Source organism: Lutjanus erythropterus, chromosome 19 (genome assembly GCF_056507025.1).
Source record: "Lutjanus erythropterus isolate fLutEry1 chromosome 19, fLutEry1.hap2, whole genome shotgun sequence".
Taxonomy (NCBI): Eukaryota; Metazoa; Chordata; class Actinopteri; order Lutjaniformes; family Lutjanidae; genus Lutjanus; species Lutjanus erythropterus.
In genome coordinates, this window is record NC_139335.1 from 20499732 (window position 1) to 20521086 (window position 21355).

Sequence of the window (21355 nt, forward strand, 5' to 3'; positions counted from 1 at the left end):
ACCACAGGATGCGATCAGAATTTGAACATCCTCTCTGCCCCCTCAACATCCTGTGTGAAAACCCTACCACCACAGCAGCACAGGAAGCTGTGTCTGGAAGGAAGGACACTGAGGTTAGTAGGGACATGACTACACCACAGTGAGACGAGATGAATGAAATAATGACGCAAATATTGCAATCAATACTAATAGAGTTTAGGTTCAATACAACTTCCTTCCTCGCTGCCATATGCAAGCTGGGAGTTGAAAAGTGTGTGACAGGCGTTAGATAACATCCATTCATTACCGTGAGACACTCATCCAGCTGATCGTGTGTACCAACCTGTGTGAAAGAGTCAGTACTAACGTGATTAGGTTTGATGCTGCAGATGCTTTGCCTCAGGACATTGTTCTGCTCTCTGATCCTTCGTAATTGATACACGGATGTGGGTGGATGGCTAACACCGGCGAGCAAGGAGAGAGGGAGGAAGATGAAGAGGAAGAGTAAAAAGGGGGGCGGGGGGGGGGGGGTTGTGTATGCAGAAAATAGGGTAGAAGAGGCACCTGCTGGGTCCACATGGTTTTGAATGGCCCAGCTTAAGTGGCTGCACTCACGCATGCATCAGACTGAAGCGTTGCCCCTGCTGTGAGTAAATGTGGTTGCGAGCACATGGTGCCTCTGATCAAGGCTATTGGCAGGGTGGTTTGCGTTATCCGGGGGGCGAACCAGAGATGGTGGGCTAGGTTTTTTATTTTGATAGAGTTGAGGCACAGGTGCACGTTGTAAAGAAGCATAGTTAAGGGTGAAACGGGGATAGAGGGAGAAAGATTTCGGTACACAGAGAAGTGGGGGAAACAGAAAAACAAGTACAGCAAACAACAAACAGGGGAGAGCAGATAGATGCCAGTGCCAACTTATTAAAAAATACATTTATTTTGAAATATCTGAGCACAGCAACTATAGAATGGTTAAGTGCAATAGTTCTCAACCTTGGGGTCTGGACTAGAGTTGGATACCAAAACCCTGTGCTAATATGGCACCAGTTCCTATATGACCAAAGCCAAATTCAGATTGCAGTGCCTCAAAAGTGCCTAGTTAACATTACCACAACAATAACTCTGCATGGCTTAAAATGCTGAGCTAAATAGTCTAAAGTGTGGCTGCATTTCCCTCAAAAGTATTCCAACAACAGGGGCAATATCCAACAAATGTATAAAAATAATTGTGTGTAAATGGTGGAAGCATCTGGTGACGCACAGGATACAGTTGTGAGTAGTGGGAAGCACTGCACTCGACTGCTTGTGTGACCCGATGCCAAACTCAACAACCAGCAGTGTGGGCATCTCTCACCCCTGGAGAGCATGGATATGAAGCACTAGATGCAAGGTCATAATGACTTGCACTAAAGAGACCACTGATGATGATGATAGCAGCCTTTCCTCAGTTTAGCAAATATGATCACATTCATATGAAGTTGGAACCCTCCCAAAAAAGTTGTAAAACCAAAACAATGAGCTAAAGACTGTTTCCGTAGAGCTGAAGGGAACTGTAGGTAATAATTCTCTGTGGGTAAGGCACAACCATAAGTCATAACCATAACATCATATCACCAGATCTGATGTCCAAATCAACAATAAATTCAATTTGTATGGACAGAGTCTGAAGCTTGTTCATAACGCTGATTATCAGTTATAAATATACAGCAGCCTTTCTCTGTATAGCTTCACTACAATTAACAAAAAAAGACACAAAATAGTTAAAATGACTGATAACTCGCAACAAGTTGTGATATTAAGGCCACAGAAATTAAATAACTGCTGCTTTAACAGCAGAGTAAATCATGATCGAAGCACACAACACAGAAATGCATGAACAATATAAACTCCACAGTAGCTGCAGTCACAAGCACACGTGGTTGTCGTAGCCTACTCACTTGTGAGAAAGTCATTCTGTCAGTCCTCAACAATGTCTCTTAGTTCAACTTTGCTTGACCCCGACCCTGACCCCTCCTGACTCGTGGAAGCTCAGGCAGGCTGCAGGGACACTGAAGGAGTGCAAGACGAGGTCAACACTGTAAAATGACAATAACAAGCGAGGACGAGTCCTCCAGTGTAATTTGTTCAGCTGTTTATAACTCTGTCTGCTTAAAATAAGCCTGTTTTCCTGAAAACAAAAGCCCATTGCTCTAAAAATACCGACTCACTGGAGTTGGAGTTCAGTGACTATCTGCCAGACTCCATTAACATATTGCTCAGTTTAACCATTATAAACTTCTGTTCCTTCTAAAAGATCCTTAATGATTTCTTACGACTCACAAACAGACAGTAACTATTTCGGTGAACTTTTGGCATTAACTTGAACTCTAAACAAACTTGAAGTTAGCAGTGTTAATTGTCAGAGTGGCAAGTATTCCAATTTAACATGTTTCCTTAATCTCTGATGACATATGTTGGTCAGTTTATGATTTAATACAGTAAATATATTACAGATTTCTCCTTTAACTGGTAAATGGTTAAGTTTTAAGTATTAATACCTTTTAAATTGCACTGAGATGTAGATGAGAGGAACAGATGGAACCACTGTGTATGTGTGTGTGTGTGTGTGTGTGTGTGTGTGTATGTGTGTGTGTGTTTTGACCCACTCAGCAGAGAAACATCTGTGTGTGGATCCACCTGCATGCAATCATCTACACACAACATCTGCGTTTATCAGTCAGTAAGCACAAAGAAACCAATCTACTTATCCAATACCACACTGAGATGCCAAAATTACTTTTCCATTGAAATTCTGAGCCACCATACACATGCCCATATATTCGGGATCGGATGTCAAGAGTGTCTGTGAGTCACAGATTTTGAATGCTCATGGTCTTGGCAGATGTTACAGCCAGATAACATCAAATGAAAGTTGGACACATGCACACACACCCACAGTTGGAGCAGTCGTCTATGTGAGTAACTACAAAGGCTGAGCTGAGAAGTCAGTTATCAAGTGCTTGTGGTGGGTTAAAGATGAAGCTAACTGACTGCGCAGATGCCTGCCAATTCTGCACTTAAAGATTCTTCTGCGTCTGACACGAAACTCATTTTCCCTTCTTCTGTCATGGGGCGTTGTAGTGTTTCAAATAGATGAACGCAGATACTCTCTAACAGTCACTTCCACCGCACTGTCGTCTCAAAACGTCAATGAGAGTACAACTCTCGTTATTACTCACAACAGAAGAGAAAGTCGACGGCTCCCTACAGCTGCTCTCTTTTACAGGGGAATCTTTAAACTGAGCTGCAAGAATACTGTTCAGAATACTGCTCGCTTGTAAAATGCTGAATAAAATGAGTGGAACCTGGGAACATGAGCAGTTAGAGTTGGAGATGAGCATCAAACTCTCAAGAAGGTTCCCAAAAATAGAATAAAGTAAGATTGTTTTACTCCTATGAAGCAGTAATATGTGACACTTAGTGTATGTGAAGGATCTGGTACCTAAAACCCATGAGGGCATGAAATGATCCAGTGAAAGTATTTTTGAGTGAGCCCACTCTTAGAAATTAGGGTTTTGAAATAAGAATATAACAGGAACCTTGGGTGGGTTCTACATGAAACCTCTTGAAATGTACAGTAAAAGGATTCTCACCTTTTCTACATTAAACGCTTTGGACTATAAAAGAGTTCTCTGTAGAACCTTTGGGTGGTTCTATATCAAACCCTCTGGGTATATAAAAGCGTTCTCAGTAGAACCCCCTAGGCTGACTTTAGATGAAACACTTTGGGTTCTTGGTTCTTGGTAGAACTGTCGGAAGACAAGAGGGTTTTAGGTGCAAACTTTAAATACTGTATATTTTTAGATCCCTCTGGCTGGGTTCCACATGAGACCCTTAGAATAGCTCTCAGTGGAACCCTATGGGTGTGTTCTTGTTAGCACCTGCTGAGGAAGTAAAGGTTCTGGATAGAACCTTTAGAGAGGGTTCTTGGTGGAACCAGTACACCACAGAAGCATTCTCTGGGTGGAACATGTCACAAATGCTCTCAGTATAACCTTTTATTCTAGGTAGAACTGCCTGAGAGGGTTTCAGGTGGAACATTGATGAGAAGTTCTACCAGGAACCAAAAAGGATTCTCCTATGGGGGCAAGCTGAAGAACACTGTATGGCTCTGTTTAGCACATTTATTTCTGAGTGTGTGTTAGTGAGTGAGCGGAAATATATAATAGAACCCCCTGGGTGGGCTACCAATGAAACCCTTGTAATATAAAAGGGTTCTTGTATAACCCATTATGCTGGGTTCTAGGTAGAACACTCTCAAAGGGTTCCAAGTAGAACCTTCATGAAAGGTTCTACCAGGAACCAAAAATTATTCTTCTGTGGGGACAACTTGTAGAAGACTGTACAGTTCTAGTTAGCACTTTTATTTCTAAGAGTGTGTTCGAGAGTGAGGGGAGTGAAGTGAAAAACATCTACAGCAGCACACACACCAGCAGCGTGCCTGCATGTGTGTGTGTGTGTGTGTGTGTGTGTGTGTGTGTGTGTGTGTGTGTGTGTGTGTGTGTGTGTGCAGGTTGTGGGGCAGCTCTGTGTGCATATGCAGTGTGAGGAGAGTGCTGGGGGGAGACCACCTACACTTCCACCTGCTCTGCCTTTTAGAGGGGCCTCTTCAATCACAAGGCTGGGGTCATTATGGATGCGAGCCTCTAGCCGCCAGGCATTGTTTAGCTATTTCTGTCCTCGCGCTTTACAGTGAAACATCGAGCAAGAGCCCCATTAAAACCTGCGCTTCAAAACACGAGCAGCCACGACAGGAAACATCAGGTCCTCTACATCAGACTCCCTTGTCTCTCATGTGGAAGGTAAAATCCTGAAAAGTACGAGGCAACAACTGAGCTATGTGTTCCTTACGACTGTTCCACTTACAAATGTGTTTCATCATTCTTTGTCAAGAACAAAAGATAAAAATCAATGAAGCTCTGCAACAAAACAAACTTGTCTTTATTATGGAGGTAGATGAGATAATAAACGAGGACACCTCTAACTTTGCCCAGACTAACACGGTGATGAGTAATGACAAAGCAGTGAACTGTTTGACAGGCACTGTGAAGATGACTAAGTCCAAACTTTCAGAGTGAGATATGAAGGGGGAAGATGTTGTTTGTTCTTGACTTCAGGGAAAACTATCTCAATGCTTCTTATGTTTTTCCTGTTTTGGTAGCTCTTCTGTGAAGCTGCTTCACTTAAAGTCAACCACCCTATATTACTTTGGTACTTTGGGTTTGGTTTGGGCAAGATGAAAGGTAAGATGAGTTCAAGGCAACACGCACGCCACTTGTTTGTGGTGCAGGCAGGAAATCATATCTCCCAGAAACCCAATACCAAAGGAAAAAATGGTAACAGGACAAAATAAATTGACCTATTTTTGTTAGAAGATGAAATATAAAACAAATGTATTACACATAAGATTAAAGGATTTTTTGGCATTTGGGAAATGGTGTATATTTGTTTTCTTTCTTAAGAGTTAGATGAAAAGATTGGATTGAAAGTCACTCTCGCCTTCAGAGCTAGCGGAAGGTTAGGTTAGCTGAGCATGAAAACTGTAAATAACAGGAAAGAGCTCACAAAATGCACCTACCAGCACCAAAAAAGCTCACTAATTAACAAGTCATCTCTTGTTTGTTTAAGCTACACAAGTACAAGTGTACAAATGATGCGTTGACGTGGTGTTGGAATAATTAGAGAAATTAGTCCCCCTCTGGGAAAATTCACATGGATGCCTCCTCAAGTTGGAACAACAATTCAGAAAGTCAGCAAAAATTCTGGCCCCCAACTTGCAGAGTTGTTGTCTATTGACGTCATACACTTGGGTCTAAATAACCACACTGGCTATTCCACCCCAGGTGCAAACAATGTTGTTGGCTACCGACATCTGGGTGCAAACAGTGTCTGCCACATTTATTATCCCAAACAATTCCCTCAAAACATGCAAATTCCCAGAGTTTTTTTTAAAGTGGTGGGAGCCTCGAAAACTTCTCAGATGTAGCCAGATACCTTCTCTGTTTGAAACGCTAGTAAACAACTCTGTCATGCAAACAATTAAACAGTGATTTGTGACCAAACAAGACTCTTAAATGGCCCATAGAGAGTCTATATTTGGAGCAGAGCTTCCTAAATGCACTACTTAAGGTAAACTACATTAAATGTGAGGTAATTAGTGTGCCACATAACAGACCACAGACTGCTAATTGTGCTGCCTGTGGTTGTCTCTGCTTGCCTCCACCCAGCAGAACCTGCAGACTGCTCTTAATGGTAACCTCAGCATCTATTCAGCACAAGATCACTGTCCGAGCGCAGAGCACACAAACAGTAATTGTCAGCTGAGGTGTGATACAAAAACACGTCTGATAGCAGGCTGAGTTGAGGCACAGGGCACGGTGTGGTATGTGTGTTTGTCTGTTTCAGTTCAAACTGCAGCACAAGGTGGTGCACCAGCAAAAGTGCATTTACATTTGTGAGTAAGAGTGTGACTGTGAGCGAGAGTAGAGTGCGGTGTCTGTGTTTGCGCGAGTGGATGAAATATGTGGGTGTTGTGGGGGAGTTGGATGATTTTTACAGGCTCTGATTCACTCGAGGGCATCCGTGTCCAGGCTTGTTTAAGACGTGCCGGGTCCCGGGCGTCGGGAATGGCGCTCAGTTACAGGATCACGCAAAGGCTCCCTGAGGCTTAACAGGAGTTGCCGACGCAGACAAAGTCACAAAATCTGTGGCCTTTTATGTTGACAGAAAAACTTACATGTGAGTGTTTGCCCCCAGAAGCTGCTTGCACTGCACCTTTTCTCTGAACTATCCCTAACCAGAGAAAATCCCACTGGATTTCTATCAGACTGACAGAAGTACAGTGAAAGCATGTGTGTTTTATGACTGATTGTGTTGCTGTTTGTTTATATTACTTAATGAGGTCTGAGGGCGTGTGTGTGTGACTTGAAACTTACTCACTCCACTGTCATCGACTCGAACTTTGCACCTCTTCGTCTTTGTACACCGGTGACGTCATTCCTGTCAAGGTCATGACCTTCCCATCATTCATATCCCCCCCAGAAGGGATTCCCTGGTCTGGTTTTATCTCCAGTATGACGTGCTGGTGTCTAACACAGCAAAGTTTCCACTTTATTTATTTGGATTCAGATGAGGAGGGAAACCAGGAAGTGGACCAGACACTGAGGATAAGACTCAACACAGACAAGGAACAACTGCTGACAGGCAAAGAGGAAAGGGGAGTTTTGCGGAGCAGATGCGATTGTTCACACACACACACACACACACACACACAGATTTCTGATAAAGATTTTTTAGGGCTCAAAAATGCCTGCTCACTTTTATCAATCACTCTGGTTCTGAATTTGAATTCCCCATTTATTCACTCCATTTACAGAAAATCCTTATATAAATGAAGCAACTACAAATCCCATAAACCATTGTGAATGATAGCATTTCTTCTTCAATTTGAAATTTGTCATTTTGTCAAAGTGTTTATATTCTCGGTAACAGTGTTGTAATATGTTCTAGTGTGTGTTGGTGTGTATATACATCATATTCATGCATATCAACATTATCAGTTCATGTTAGCTAAGCTAATTTAACATTGTGGCAAAACTGTGTAACGACAACATCACATGATGCTCTGCTGCTAAAAAAGATTTTCCCCATAGAATGATATTGTGAAAGAAGAATAAAATATATATAAAATGGCGGATAACTTGAGAGTCACCATCCCCCTTAAATGACTCGTTTCACTATCACAATTCACAGTTTGGTCTAATGATATTTGGAAAGTCTAGAGGAGCCACACAATTAAATCATTTTATCCCAGTCAAGTTAGCGGAGGCTAAAATGCAACTTAGCTGCTCGACCGATGGACGTCTCTACTCTATGGGCTGCACAATGCAGGAGGTCTGCCTCCAATGCTGCATCCAGTTATTATAATACATTCATGGAGGTGACTCAAGTTAGCTAACGTTACCTAGCTAGCCATGCTGGTAGGTACCTAACATTAGCTGACATGAGCTGACTCATGGTAGCTAATGTTAGCTACCTAGCCTGCAAGCAGAACTACTCACTCAGGCAGAGTAAACATTTCCACTTTAACCAGCCAGCCAGCTCCATCAATCAGAGAAGTTGCAGTTACACTTGAGGATTGTGGGTAGTGTAGTACTTCTCCATGACATAGCGAATAAAACATGTATTTTCTTAAAACAAGGTTCATACATTCTTGTGGCTTCTACAGAAGCATATACCATCGTTTCATAATCTCATAGCTCATGGTAAGTCTACTGATGATTAAGACATTATGACTAATAGTCTAAATCCTCTATTCAGAATATGAATGGGATTTTTTCACTCCTGGAGCCTGACTGTTGAGCTCTATTGGTGACAAAAGAAATATGGACCTCAATTAGAGCAGAAATGATGGAGCAGCTGCTTTCAAAACTGCCGAGGGACAGAACTGCTTGGGTTGATGATTTATATGACTCTAAAAACCCCTGATCATGAGCTCTGTGGAGGCTGACATGGCAATACTGTGGAGACATTTCGTTTTAATAAAAGCCAAAGCCATGTTTTGACCATGTGGCAGATAAAGAACCAAGAGGAAACACACACACACACACACACACACACACACACATACACACACACACACACACACACACACACACACACACACACACACACACACAGTGAAGCGGCTGTGGCTGTGTGATGGAGCCAAACCATAACTGAGAAGACCCACTCAAAGGAAATCTCAAAGTAGTTTGGCAGACAGCGAACGCACTGGGATCAAATGTGAGTAGACTTTGGTGGAGCAACAGGGATTTACGCAGGATTTTGTTTTACCACTTCAAGAGTGTGTGGATAAAATGTCAGATATCTCAGGCTATATCCACGCTGTTATGTTTTCATTTTAAAACATGTAAGTTTTGCTATGTTTCCACCTGGTGACCACACTGCTCTAGTGTTTGAATATATGCACCGTAGGAGCGAAATAGAGCCTCAAATCAGTAATGGACCGGGCTGAGCTGTAAGTTTGGATCACCTGCTATGACACTGAGTGAAGCCTCATTCAAGTTTACCTGCCTTGTAAGAGCAGATACATTGAGTTTTCACAAGATGGATTTTAATTAAGTGTAACACAAGTCATAATGAGATAATCTACTGATTAGCTGGCTTAAGAGTTTAGAACATGGTAAAACGGCCACTACAAACAATCCAGGAGGATTATGTGAAGAGTAGTCACGTTTCCCTGCCTTTTCATTTTTATCCTGTTGTCCTGTTATCTGACTGCTTCCCATGTACATCTGCTTGCCCATGCATGTATCTAAGTGGTCATCAGGCATTTTCATAAGGACGGAGATTATTCCTGAAATGATAGCAAAAGGTTAGTTTTGATGGAGATTGCCTTGCTGGTGCTTGAAATGTAGTAGTGTGGACATAGACTCAAATCCCTGCCTCTCTTTGCCCTCCTCAACTGAGATGTGCACACACACACACACACACACACACACACACATACACACACACAAACATACAAGATCTGGAGCCAATTGTCCCTCCTCCCATCCCCTCTACTACTCTAAATGTCCTCTTGCGCTACAGGCTCCCTGGCTTTTAACTTAAAAACAAGAATTGGGCAAGATCATTAAGAGCACATTCTGCATTCATTACCATGATTGCATGTTTCTGCACTGCAGACTAACAAACAGACAAAGAGAGAAGGCAGGAGGAGGACGGACATATGACGACACAAAACAGGGTTGAATGGAGCCATGGGACACGGCCAAACATGTTGACTTCTGGCGCTAACATCAGTGACCCACACGTTTGACTGACTAACACTTCTTCTATCACGTCTCTCCTCTTGCTCTCTGCAGAACGAGGTCTGCTGCCTGCAAGCGAGGAGGCTGCCCCCTGAAGCTCCGGGCAGCTACCTGACTCACAGCTCTACAGGGTAGTTTCAGGTTCGCTGAGCAGGATGGACATGGGACCTTGCAAAGGAGATCTCAGAGTCCTTTCAGTTAGCACAGCCATGGACAGCCCTATGCGTGAGACTATGTGGCTACCCAAGAGGCTTTTTACCCCCTTTCTGCTTTTATCATAAAGAAGTGAGCAAGAGGTTGTGACAAGGCTGATGCACACAGAGAGGTCACAAGTCTTCCAGGGACATAAGAGACAAGTTGTCCTTTTTTTGACTCCAAAATGATCAAAGGAATGTGACTTAGCTTGGAAACAGCAGAAATGAAAAGTAGGTTGGTGTCAGCATGAATTTCATGGCACAGAACAGTTGAGAGCAAAGAGTAACTATTTAAAAATATCGGTGACATATAATGTAAAACGTGTCTCCAAATGAAAGATGTACAGATTTTCCACTACAGCTCATTTGGCTCTCGCTGTGTTGTGCGTGTCCTCAGTACACTGCCCCGGGCATGGGCGTAGGCGCAGTATTTTTCCCTCCAACTATCTCTTCATGCAAGAACAGCAAGATCTTTTTTTAATTTGCTTTGGCAGCGTTTCTTCTTACATGTGTCCATCACTGTGTCTGATATATGTCTGCTGTTAAGCCTGACGTTATTCAGACCAGCAATTTGTCAAACACGCATTAGAAACTGTGTTAATAAATCCCATTTAGAAAGTAAATAATGATTTAAAGAGTCTACAGCCAGGCTAGCAGCTATGTTAGCTGTACTCAGGCATAAATATAGTTTTTGAGATACTGGGGAAAGGGTAGGTCAAGGGAAGGGTCCAACCTGTTCTCGTCCCAGGTTGTTAAATACCAGTGTATTTAAGATAAGATAAGATAAACTTTATTGATTCCACACCGGGGAAATTCACTGGTTACAGCAGCTCAGGGATCAAAAGTACAGGTTGAAAAGGATTGTGAGATAAATAGAATACAAATAATGTAAAATACAGAATAAAATATGAAAAGGAGAATAAAAATAAAAAATAGGAATTGAAAAACTATACACACAACCTATATTCATATAGACCTTTCACTTGTATAAAATTTAACAGCACTCAATCCAATAGTTGTTTAGATATTTTATTCTGGACCAAAGCAGTGGACCAACAGACCAACCAAACAGCCTGACACTGTCATCCTTAGTGCCATACTGCTGGTGTGGCTAAAAATAAACCACCAGACTCGTAATGAAAGTAAAAATGAAATCTGTTCAAGCGTGATTACTTCTAGAATTATTCTAATAATTCTTCGAAAAGTACAGTTGGGGCATGAGTTTCTTATTGCAGAGACTTGTACTTTCAGTTCCTCTTCAATATTAAGGCGAGCCCTCAAAGACGCTGTGCATGCACGCACGTCTGCCTTGGAACCAATCAGGCATCTACAGTTAGAAAGATGATGAACTCTAACCTTCAAATTAATGGCACACAAAGGTTATAGGATATTTAAGCCGTCAGTAACATCAGCAGGCAAAGTGTTAACAGATCAACATCGTCTGTTTGGGGATAATAGAGTAGAGAGGAGGCAAACACCATCAGGCCATCATGTGATGTTGACGAGGATGATGATGATGATGTAAATGATGATGGATCCCTCTATTAATAGACCTGGCAATAGAGTGACCACAGTCACAAAGGAGAACAGCAGCGCTATGGATGAGAGGCCCCATTATGTCCAAACGAAGGAGTCAGCCCCTCTGTCAAGAGGGCACTTTACAAACAAACCTCATTTGACTGAGCGTGTCTTTCTCTTTCCCCTTGCCCACCCGCTCTCCCTGCACTAACCCCAGACTCCTTTCTGCTGAGTGGGTGTTTGGAGGAGTTGTGAAGGTCACGCCAAAGACTCTGAAGTGAGGAGTGAGCTCGGGGCTTTGACCTCTGATTGGCCCCTGGCCGCCCTAGCTGCTGTGAGTCACAGAGACAGAGCCATCGCACCAACCAAAAGCTGGTCCGGCGTTGTGGAGAAGCAGACGACGAGTAGGCTGCTGCCCGACTCGGACAAAAGGAGAGTTGTGCAGAGGTGGTGAGGCACAATGGGACGGTTTGAGAGGAGGAGGTGAGGAGAGCTCAATCCTCACCATAAGCACCTTATTGTGAAAGCCTGCTTTGTTAAAAGTACCAATCTATAGGGTGAAGAAATTAAGGGGATTTCCTGGTGTGTAGGAACTAGTGATATTGTGGGACTGAAGAACAGAAAGATGTCCTTCATTAAAAAAATTATCATAAAGTGTTTCTTGTTTTGGAAATAAAGTTCATTCTGCATGATTTATTATGGGGGTCAGGAAAAAGTCTCCTTAAAGGAGAAATATAATAATAAATATAATAAATCATAAAATTACCCTGATATGTTATTGGAAACATAATAGGTTAAAAAACAGCTTCCCTGACAACAACCCTACAGCTGTGGTGTCCTCCTTTGAAATTTTTATTCTGCCCCGTACCTTGTGTTTTTTTGTTTGCCCCTTTCTCTTTAATTTGAAATTCATAATAATCTTTGAGAAGGATCAGATATTTATACGTTCACAAAATTCTTTGCTGTAACTGTCTTTGGCTGTAGCTAGCCTACTCGCTGCCGTTAGCTCAGTTAGCCATGAGGCTAGTGGCCACTATTTGTCTGGGTTTGAACATTATTGGAAACAGTTAGGATACACACATATTTAAAGTAAGTCTAGCAGTTTTAGACATTTCAGTGTAGGAATGTAAAAAAAAGTCACATAGCTTTAACAAGGTGATTAAGATTATCTTAATTAGGTAAAAGAGAGAAACCTGAATTCAGACAGTGTGCAGTTCATTATGGACAGGAAAGGAGTAAGAATATTTCCTTTGTCGACTTTTCGAGTTTATTTCGTGACCGCTTAACTTTAATTCTGAATTTCTATTTATTTTAGACATATCTTATCTAAACATTCATTAGATCTAATCTTAAGATTAAATTAGTCTTTGTCATAATATTTATGTTAGTTCATGTCTTGAATGAAAAAAATTTAAACTGGCCATATCTTACGCATTGCACCTTTAATGAGAACTAAATATATTTTTCAGTAGTGGAAATATGAGAGGCTTGAAAATATGTTTATCTTTCTTATCTCCTCCTTTCATGCAGATGTTCACATTGTGGTCAAAAAAAAAATTTCTACACCCATGAATACTCCACCCTAAGTGATATACGTGCTTGTTCACACACACACACACACACACACACGCACACACACTTTGCTTAATCTTACGGTAAACAGCTTACTTCCACCCTCAGGCCTTGCCTTTCCCAAACTCACCCAGGAACAAGAGCAGGTAACACTCGGTTGGTTTTGGCACTCGTCCATGTGATCCCGACTGTTAAAGCAGAGTCTGTTGCCAAGCAGCTCGTCCTGCCCTGAAACTCTTTGAAAGTTTGCCCAAAAAATATGCATAAAAACCCAGCATCAACACACAATCCTGGAGCAGTTTCTGGCGATATTGGACTAGAAAAAAAAAAAAAAAAAAGCAGAACTCAGAGGAAGGAATGTCTGTATACTTGGGTACACACAGAACAACTCTAAATCTAAACAGACTAAACAGAGATGTGACTAATCAAGATGTGACTAAGATGTCGGCCACATTTTTTTTTTTTTTTTTTTCGCAAAAGCTGAAACCTGAGAACTGAAGTGTTCGACTAATCACCACATGTCATTGTTTAGAGCTGAATCCACCCAAAATTCACACTGTTAATAATTGATGTGGTGATTAATAGAGATTGTTCATGACAAAAAAACAATATCGCATATTAATCTATAACACATCGTACATCTGCCTCAGCGTTCACACATTTCTCTCTCCCACTGGTTGGGTAACATGAGTGTTTTTGACTAACATTTGGCAGAATGGCACGGTGCCACCTCACGAGTGTTCCCGTAAACACTCACCACCCTGGACCCTATAGTGTTGTGCTTTGCCAAAATGTCACTGGGACTGTGGTCAACCTCCACCGCAAAGCTGAATAAAACTTCTTCCCGAGCAGAGCAGAGCAGAGCAGAGCAGCAGCAGAAACAGGCAGCTGCACGGAGAATAGAATTTATAAGGGAGGTGGCAAAGTGGAGGCATAACACTGCCAGGAACTGTTGTTTTCCTCTGTTTATTCATATTCCCATGGATACTGACAAAAAGGCATAGAATTAAAATAGTCGCTCTGAATACCAGAGAATTACCTGAGATGCGGCAATTATGATCAGGCGTGGAGACCCTAAAAAGTGGTGATTTCAGACTTTCTGCGTCATATTACGAGGATGGTAAACAGTTGTGTTCTCATGTCTATGACATTTTAAAGAGTTGTTGAGTAACTTCTGTCCTAACAAGAGTACTCCCTTTGGGCCTAAACATGATAACAGGGTCTGTTGGAGCAAATATCTCTGTATGTGCTTTTTCCAACAAGTACATGTTGTTACAGGGAAGTCGTGACTGTTCATTGCCAAAGGGGAAAACCTGTTGAAAGCTCGATCCAGCCCTTTTCTCCAGCACAGGTCGTAATGGCAAAGGTTAAGTAATCAAAGGTGTTTTGAAATATTTAAAACACCTTTTTGAAAGCCTTAGATTATGGACCTCACCTCAGATAAATGATGCCTATGTGATCATGATAATGTTATTTGATCCCATACAGCAGTGTTTCCCAAACCTTTTTTTTCTGGTGGCCTATTGTTTAAAAAATGACAATCACAACCCAATTCACAATAGGCTTTATCAATAAATCTTGGGAAGAGCTAATTTATGCACATTCCTGACCGTTTTTATTGTAATTTCCACGTGACATTAAAAACATACACACAAGTTAATACTTTATAAATGCAATGTAGAACATTTTCACCTTCTTCATAAAAGAAACAAAGTAAGTGCATTTAGGTGGAATTAATACACTCGTTTCAGTATCAGTAAAACAATGAAAATGCTTTATAAAAGGTGTACTGCAGATATAAAATCTTAAAATTGCAGAATTCCTTCCTTAGTCTTTTATTTATTTCCTGGTTACTGGGAATGACTGTCATAGAAACTAAACAATTAAGCCAAGATTACTGTTTGACATAACTTCAGACTACACCAAAGACATAAAAAAAAAAAGGTCTGTCCAAAGGCATTTTATTCATTCCTGACTCTAGGAAAAACAGTATAATTGCCCCCTAACTACTGCATCCCTGAACTCTCAGTTCACACCCATTTAGGCTGTTCTATATGATTTCTTTTTTTGATAGTTCAAGAAATATTTTTTGACCTCCGTTCACTGAGCCTCCCCTGAAACTGTTTGGAGCCCTCCTGGGGAGGCCCGCCTCCCACTGTGAAAACCTCTGATCTAGACCAGTCATTACCAACAAGGGAAAAATTCAACCCCATGGGAAATGTGGAAAGCTCAGTAATGAACTCTATATTTTAACTTAAAACTGGAAATGGTGATTTAAAGGTCCAGTGTATAAGATTAATAGGGATTTTTTTGGCAGAATATGGCAGACAAGTATGTTTTCATCAGTGTATAATCAGCTGAAAATAAGAATCGTTGTGTTTCTGCCATCTTAGAATGAGCCGTTTGTATCTACAGAGGGTGAGAGTCCTCTTCTACGGAGGCCGCCCTGTTGAACAGCCATGTTTCTGCAGCCGCCCAGAACGGACAATCCAACACTGCCTCTAGATACGGCCAAGTTTCACCGCCACCGTAATTTCTCCTACACACCTAGCAATATTCAGTTGGTTGCAATCATTAAATGCCACTGAATCCTACACACTGGTCCTTCAACAATATGCTAAAAATATGTTCGCATATTTGTATCAAGGAGGAAAATAGGAAAGCAAAATAGATTAAATAGTTGACTAAAGATTGAGCTTGAAAAAAATCCAGCTTCTGCCACTCCTGACAACTCAATAGTATGAAAATATAATCTTAACAATATCCATTTTTGTATAATTAATAGTGTGAACTAAAATTCAGTTTATATTAAAGATGTTCTGGTACCATCAATTAATTGCTGATATCAATTTTTATACCTGAACCTTGTGTATTGGCCAAGTAAGGGGTAACGTGCAGTGAGCAGGAGCTTTTTCCTGCATATTACACAACACAGAGTCTATGATCAGAACTGCGTCTGTTATACATAAATAACAGACCTTAGAAGGCTGTAACTGACCAATCAGAATTGAGTATCTAACAAAGCTGTGTAATAATACAGAGTCCAGTAGCAGTGCATTAAAATAAAAATAAAAAATAATTCAGAGTTAATAAATTAAGGGGTATTGGATTGGTGAGTAGACTTACTTCATACCTGATGCTGCATTTTGGTCAGAAATGGAGACATTTTCTGATACTGATATCAGTATAGAAACAAACCCATTTTCTAATCATTCCATAACAACACATTTGGCACATGAAGGGGTCCTTGAACTCATCTAGAGCTGTGGAGGAGGTTAGGACTGACCCGGACGACCCTCTGCCTGTTGGTACCTTTTATTATTCAGCTGTATTTATGCCGGCCTTGTCTCCATTCGTTATTGATGTGTTTCCTGGTATAAACGACTGTTGAACATGATCAGAGATTCATCCCTCAGGTGAGAGCAGCCAGAGGATTTAGCGCCTGCCGAAGCTGCAAAGCATCCCACCTGACTTGTTTTGTCTGTGCAGGGATACGGGATACATTGGTGGAGGCATTTTTGTGTTTGTGTGGGCGTTGGAAGAATTACAAACAGGAGACAAAGGTTCCCTTCTCCACAGCTGAAACAGGTGCACTATTGAGGAGTCACATTTCCTTTCTCTGCATACTGTAGCTCTCAGAGAGAGAACCACAAGTCTTCTACCTGTAGAGAGATGTAAATGAAAAGTAAGGTGTTATAGATCAAAAGGCTGAATTACTGAACATAAGTCTTCCTGCTTGAGATAATTAACAGGGTTTGGCTTGTGCTGGACAAAGTTTCCTCTGTTACCAGTTCGTGATCAAAGCTACTCCAGCAGGCATCATGCCCAATACCAGCAGTACCTCAAAAACCCGTCAGGATACTGTAGGAAGGAAGTGGTTTCTCTGGTCAGTGTTCTGCTTCAGTGGTGTGCACGGTCTGAAATTAAGCTTTTTCCTTCACCTGTCACTGCGGCAGGTCACTGAACATTTCTGCCAGCCTCTCTCTCTTTGTTTGTCCGCTACTTCTGAAATCTATGTAGAATGATTTAGAACTGTAAACACTGAGCCAATAGTACCAGACAGAGGGAAGGAAAAGTTCAAGATAAGATCTGTAGGCATAAATGAGCTCAGTTTAAGATTAATGTGAGACTTTTATCATTTTCTTATATTTCTTAAATTTGTTATCATGTGCAATGTTAGTTTTCATTTTTTTTCTTTATTATCATGTGCAATATTAAATTAATTATCAGTTTCAATATAACCTTTTATTACTTTTCATTATCACTGGCAATATTACTTCCAATGTTGTTGCAAACACTACTTTTGTATTTTAGTTTATTTAAGCATACTTTTTTAAACTTATGTTCTATTCACTTCTATTATTATTATTATATTAGGCTCTGTTGTTTTGCATTTACTTTTTATATGCTTTATATTGTATATTTCACTTCTTATTTAGTATTGTTTTTTATTCTATGTTGCTGTAATTTGGAGCAGTTGTCGGCACAAGAATTTCCTTCAGGATTTATAAACTTTCATCTTATATTATCTTATTATTCCAATAAGTGGGTCCCTGGTACATTATCTTATGAAGGATCCTTGACTGAAAAAAGAGAACCTCTGACTGACTCTGACTGTGTAGTATATTATCTAAACTATCTGTCCTGCTCAGTAAAACCAGATGGGTGCTCTCTTCTCCTCCCTGCTGGGACAGAAAGTCCCTAACTCACTGGCTCCTGGACTGGGCTTATACAGGAGCAGGAGTGCTGCTGGAACGAAGCCCCGGTGGGCGTGGCTTCCCGGTTCTCCCGGAGAGGAACTGGGACGTCATCAAGCCCATATAAGGCCTCAGGACTTCCTCTACAGGATGGATCATAATAAACAGCACAGTACAGTTATTACTGGCTATAAGTCATATCTAATGGCTCCAACACCAGGCTTAAGATGATCTGATGGTTATTTGAGTTAACACTTGTCACATTAGATAATCTCAAACAAATAAATACATTTTTAGTACAGCGTAACAACATAAGAGCAGTGATTTGATATAACAGAGTGATCTCACGTCTTCGCTTATACAACAAAACCCTCACTGAGTCTATAGCTGCGCAGAAAGCTGTGTAAATGAAGTGGGCTCTTCTATTTCTGACACCGGTCTCCGCTCGGTCGGTGTTGCTCTCTTGCCTACAGGCTTGTTTACAGTCGCCTCTTCCCGGCATTAGCGTCACATGACGTCGCACTCAATGGGCGTGGACAGCGCAGCCCAGCCAATCGGAGCGCTGCAGTGTCTGTAGGTTTATATAAAAAGACACACATTGGTTTCAGTGAACACACCTCAACAAGCACCAAGAGCGAAACATCAACTTACAGGAATTCAGAGTTGTAACTTTTCCTACACTTCGGACACTGGAAGAGACTTTTTAACCACTGACAGTTTGAGTTGGAACTTGGACTTTCACTCTTTGTCTTTTTTGGAGTGATTTTTGATTTTGGGACAGTCTTGAGAGAGAAGACACGTGCATGCTCTGTGCTGACTCTGACATTTGTTGACTATCCACAGACTGTGTTTCTATAAGCAGCTGGTAAGCTTCACTTTTCCTTCGACTTTATGTCTACAAAGATGGAACAGCCTTTTTATCATGACGACTCTTTTCTGTCGGCTTACGGCCACTCAGATGCAGCAATGCACGACTACAAACTGCTAAAGCAGAATATGAATTTGAACTTGACAGAGCCCTACCGCAACCTGAAATCGCAGCTGAGAGCCGAGACAGACCTTTACCAGGGGGGACAGCAGCAGGACGTGGGGTCCCTGAAGCTCGCGTCCCCGGAGCTCGAGAGGCTCATCATCCAAAACAGTAACGGGGTGATCACCACTCCCACCCCGGGACAGTACTTCTACAACCGGGGCATCACCGATGAGCAGGAGGGCTTCGCCGAGGGGTTCGTGAAAGCCCTGGACGAGTTGCACAAGATGAACCAGATGCCCCCTCCCAACGTGTCCATCGGAGCCGGCGGAGCTACGACGTGTTCGGCAGCGGCGGCCTCTAGTGTTTTCGGCTCCGCTTTGCAGCCCGAGCCTCCCATCTACACCACACTGAACGCCTACTGCCCAAACACAAGCCTCTCCTCTTCCGCATCCAGCTACCCAACCGCCACCATCAGCTACCTGCCGCCGCACCAGCAGAGCCACCCGCAGACGTCCACGCACGCCACGCACCCGTTCCAGCACAGCCTCCCGGGCGCCGGGCTGCATCCGCAGCGGCTGGTCGCTCTGAAAGAGGAGCCTCAGACCGTGCCCGACCTCCTTAGCAGCGACGGCTCGCCCCCGATGTCTCCGATCGACTTGGAGACCCAGGAGAGGATCAAGGCGGAGCGCAAGAGGCTGAGGAACCGGCTAGCGGCCACCAAGTGCAGGCGGCGCAAGCTGGAGCGCATCGCCCGGCTGGAGGAGAAGGTGAAGTGTCTGAAGAACGACAACCAGGGGCTGTCCAACACGGCGTCCGTGCTCCGGGACCAGGTCGCCCAGCTCAAACAGAAGGTCCTGACACACGTGAGCAGCGGCTGTCAGCTGATGCTCACAAGCAAGACGGAGGCGTTTTAAACACCCGAGAGAGAAAGAGAGACTACTAACTGACTGAAAAGTAATAACACTGGAGGAGTCATGTTCTGCGCGCACCGCAGCACTGGGACTCCGGCTCATGTGTGGTCTGCAGCACGGGGCCGAGGGTATTAGGGTGAAAAGACTGATTGAAATGGTACTTCAGGATGCTGGACATCGCTCAAAAGACCATTCAAGCCTTGACACCAACAGGGCAGCATCCAGACTGAGCAGACACTGAACACAACACAGCGGGAACAAGGCCCAGAAGTCGGGTTTACTAATGGTAGAAAATGGGAGTGATTATTGTATACTTTGTACTTTTTTGCAAATGATGTTGTCATTGCAATGCTGCATTTATTCAATGTGTAAATTATTTTGTTTGTCCGGTTGATCCAGACAAACTAATGATGTCCAATGTTTACACTGTCTTTTTTTTTTATTTGTGATGTGTATTTAAGTAAAGTGTCTCAAAAATGAAACTGAAAAGGTGGACTGGAGTGTTTGTTTTATATTTATATTTGTCACTTCGTTTGTTTATTTGACAGGGACAGCACATGTTAGATAGTAGTAGTAGTTTATTTCGGGCCTGGTTAACACTTTCACAGAAAACATAAATAAGTAACAAAGTGATTAAATCGACAGAAGAGGTGTATCCTATCATGTTTACATAACGTGTTAATGAAAATCAATATACAAATCAAGATGTAAACATCCAGAAATGCTAATTAACATCCATAGTCCCTAATTAACACTTTCACAGAAAGATAAATAAGTAGCAATAGGTACCAAACCTCAGTAAATTGACCGAATAAGGTGTAACCTCAAGTTTTAGTTTACTATTTTTGCATTTTTAATGCTGGATTTTAGCAAAAGTGTTCATTTACATCACTAGCTCCTAAGCAGGTGACAAAAACAGAGACATTATAAATGACAGTATACATTCAAATATAACCTACATTAAACAGGTAAAAAAAAAAAAACATTGTCTCAAGTTAAACCTTAGGAAAGAATAGTGGAAAACATGCCACACATAAAACCAGCAGTGATGAAGATAAATCGGTTTCTTTCCAACTACAATGTATAGTTACGGTGGCTCCCAGTGAGAAACCCTTACACAAGCACATATTCTGGTTTTCACGCACAGAACGTAGCCCGCGTACGTAGGCCTTTCCTGCTTACGCACGGGCTTGTCCATATACGGGCATGTTGGTGAATACTTCGTCACATGGGAGGATTTCTGGGAACCCCCGCCCAGGTAACGCAAACTGGTTTCATTTCAGTCCCTCCCGTCTATTGTATCGATAAATCCTGCGAGTCTCATGGAGGTGGCGGAGTTTCCTTCTCGTCTTATTAAGCAACTTCAGACGAGCCTGTCGCACGCGAATGGAGCAAAGTGCAGCCGTGATATCAGGTAGATGGTTAAACGTTGGTTAATGACACCCGGAAGTAGATTAAAAACTCAGTAATGCGGTGTGTGAGATCACTTAAAACACCTTTCCCCATCATGAAACACGACCTATAATATGAGGGTTATTATAAATGATAATTAAATCCGTTTGAGAGCAACTTGTCGGTGCCACTCGCGCGTGAAGGCATATTTGAGGTGTCAGTCTAATTGAAACACAGTACAGGGGAAGTGACAGTGGCTTCAGGAATG

General features: G+C 42.1%; 1 protein-coding gene across 1 annotated transcript; it reads left to right on the forward strand.

The window, feature by feature from the left end:
- Window positions 1-18409: 18409 nt before the first annotated feature.
- On the forward strand, window positions 18410-20184 carry junbb (JunB proto-oncogene, AP-1 transcription factor subunit b). Its single transcript, XM_084744071.1, has one exon. It carries the CDS (start codon window positions 18703-18705, stop codon window positions 19696-19698), a length of 996 nt encoding a protein of 331 aa, XP_084600197.1. The 5' UTR covers window positions 18410-18702; the 3' UTR covers window positions 19699-20184.
- The last annotated feature ends 1171 nt before the right edge of the window (window positions 20185-21355 follow it).

Bases quoted from the DNA above. Each gene is read 5' to 3' on its own strand.
- junbb (XM_084744071.1), top strand. From the start codon at position 18,703: ATGTCTACAAAGATGGAACAGCCTTTTTATCATGACGACTCTTTTCTG.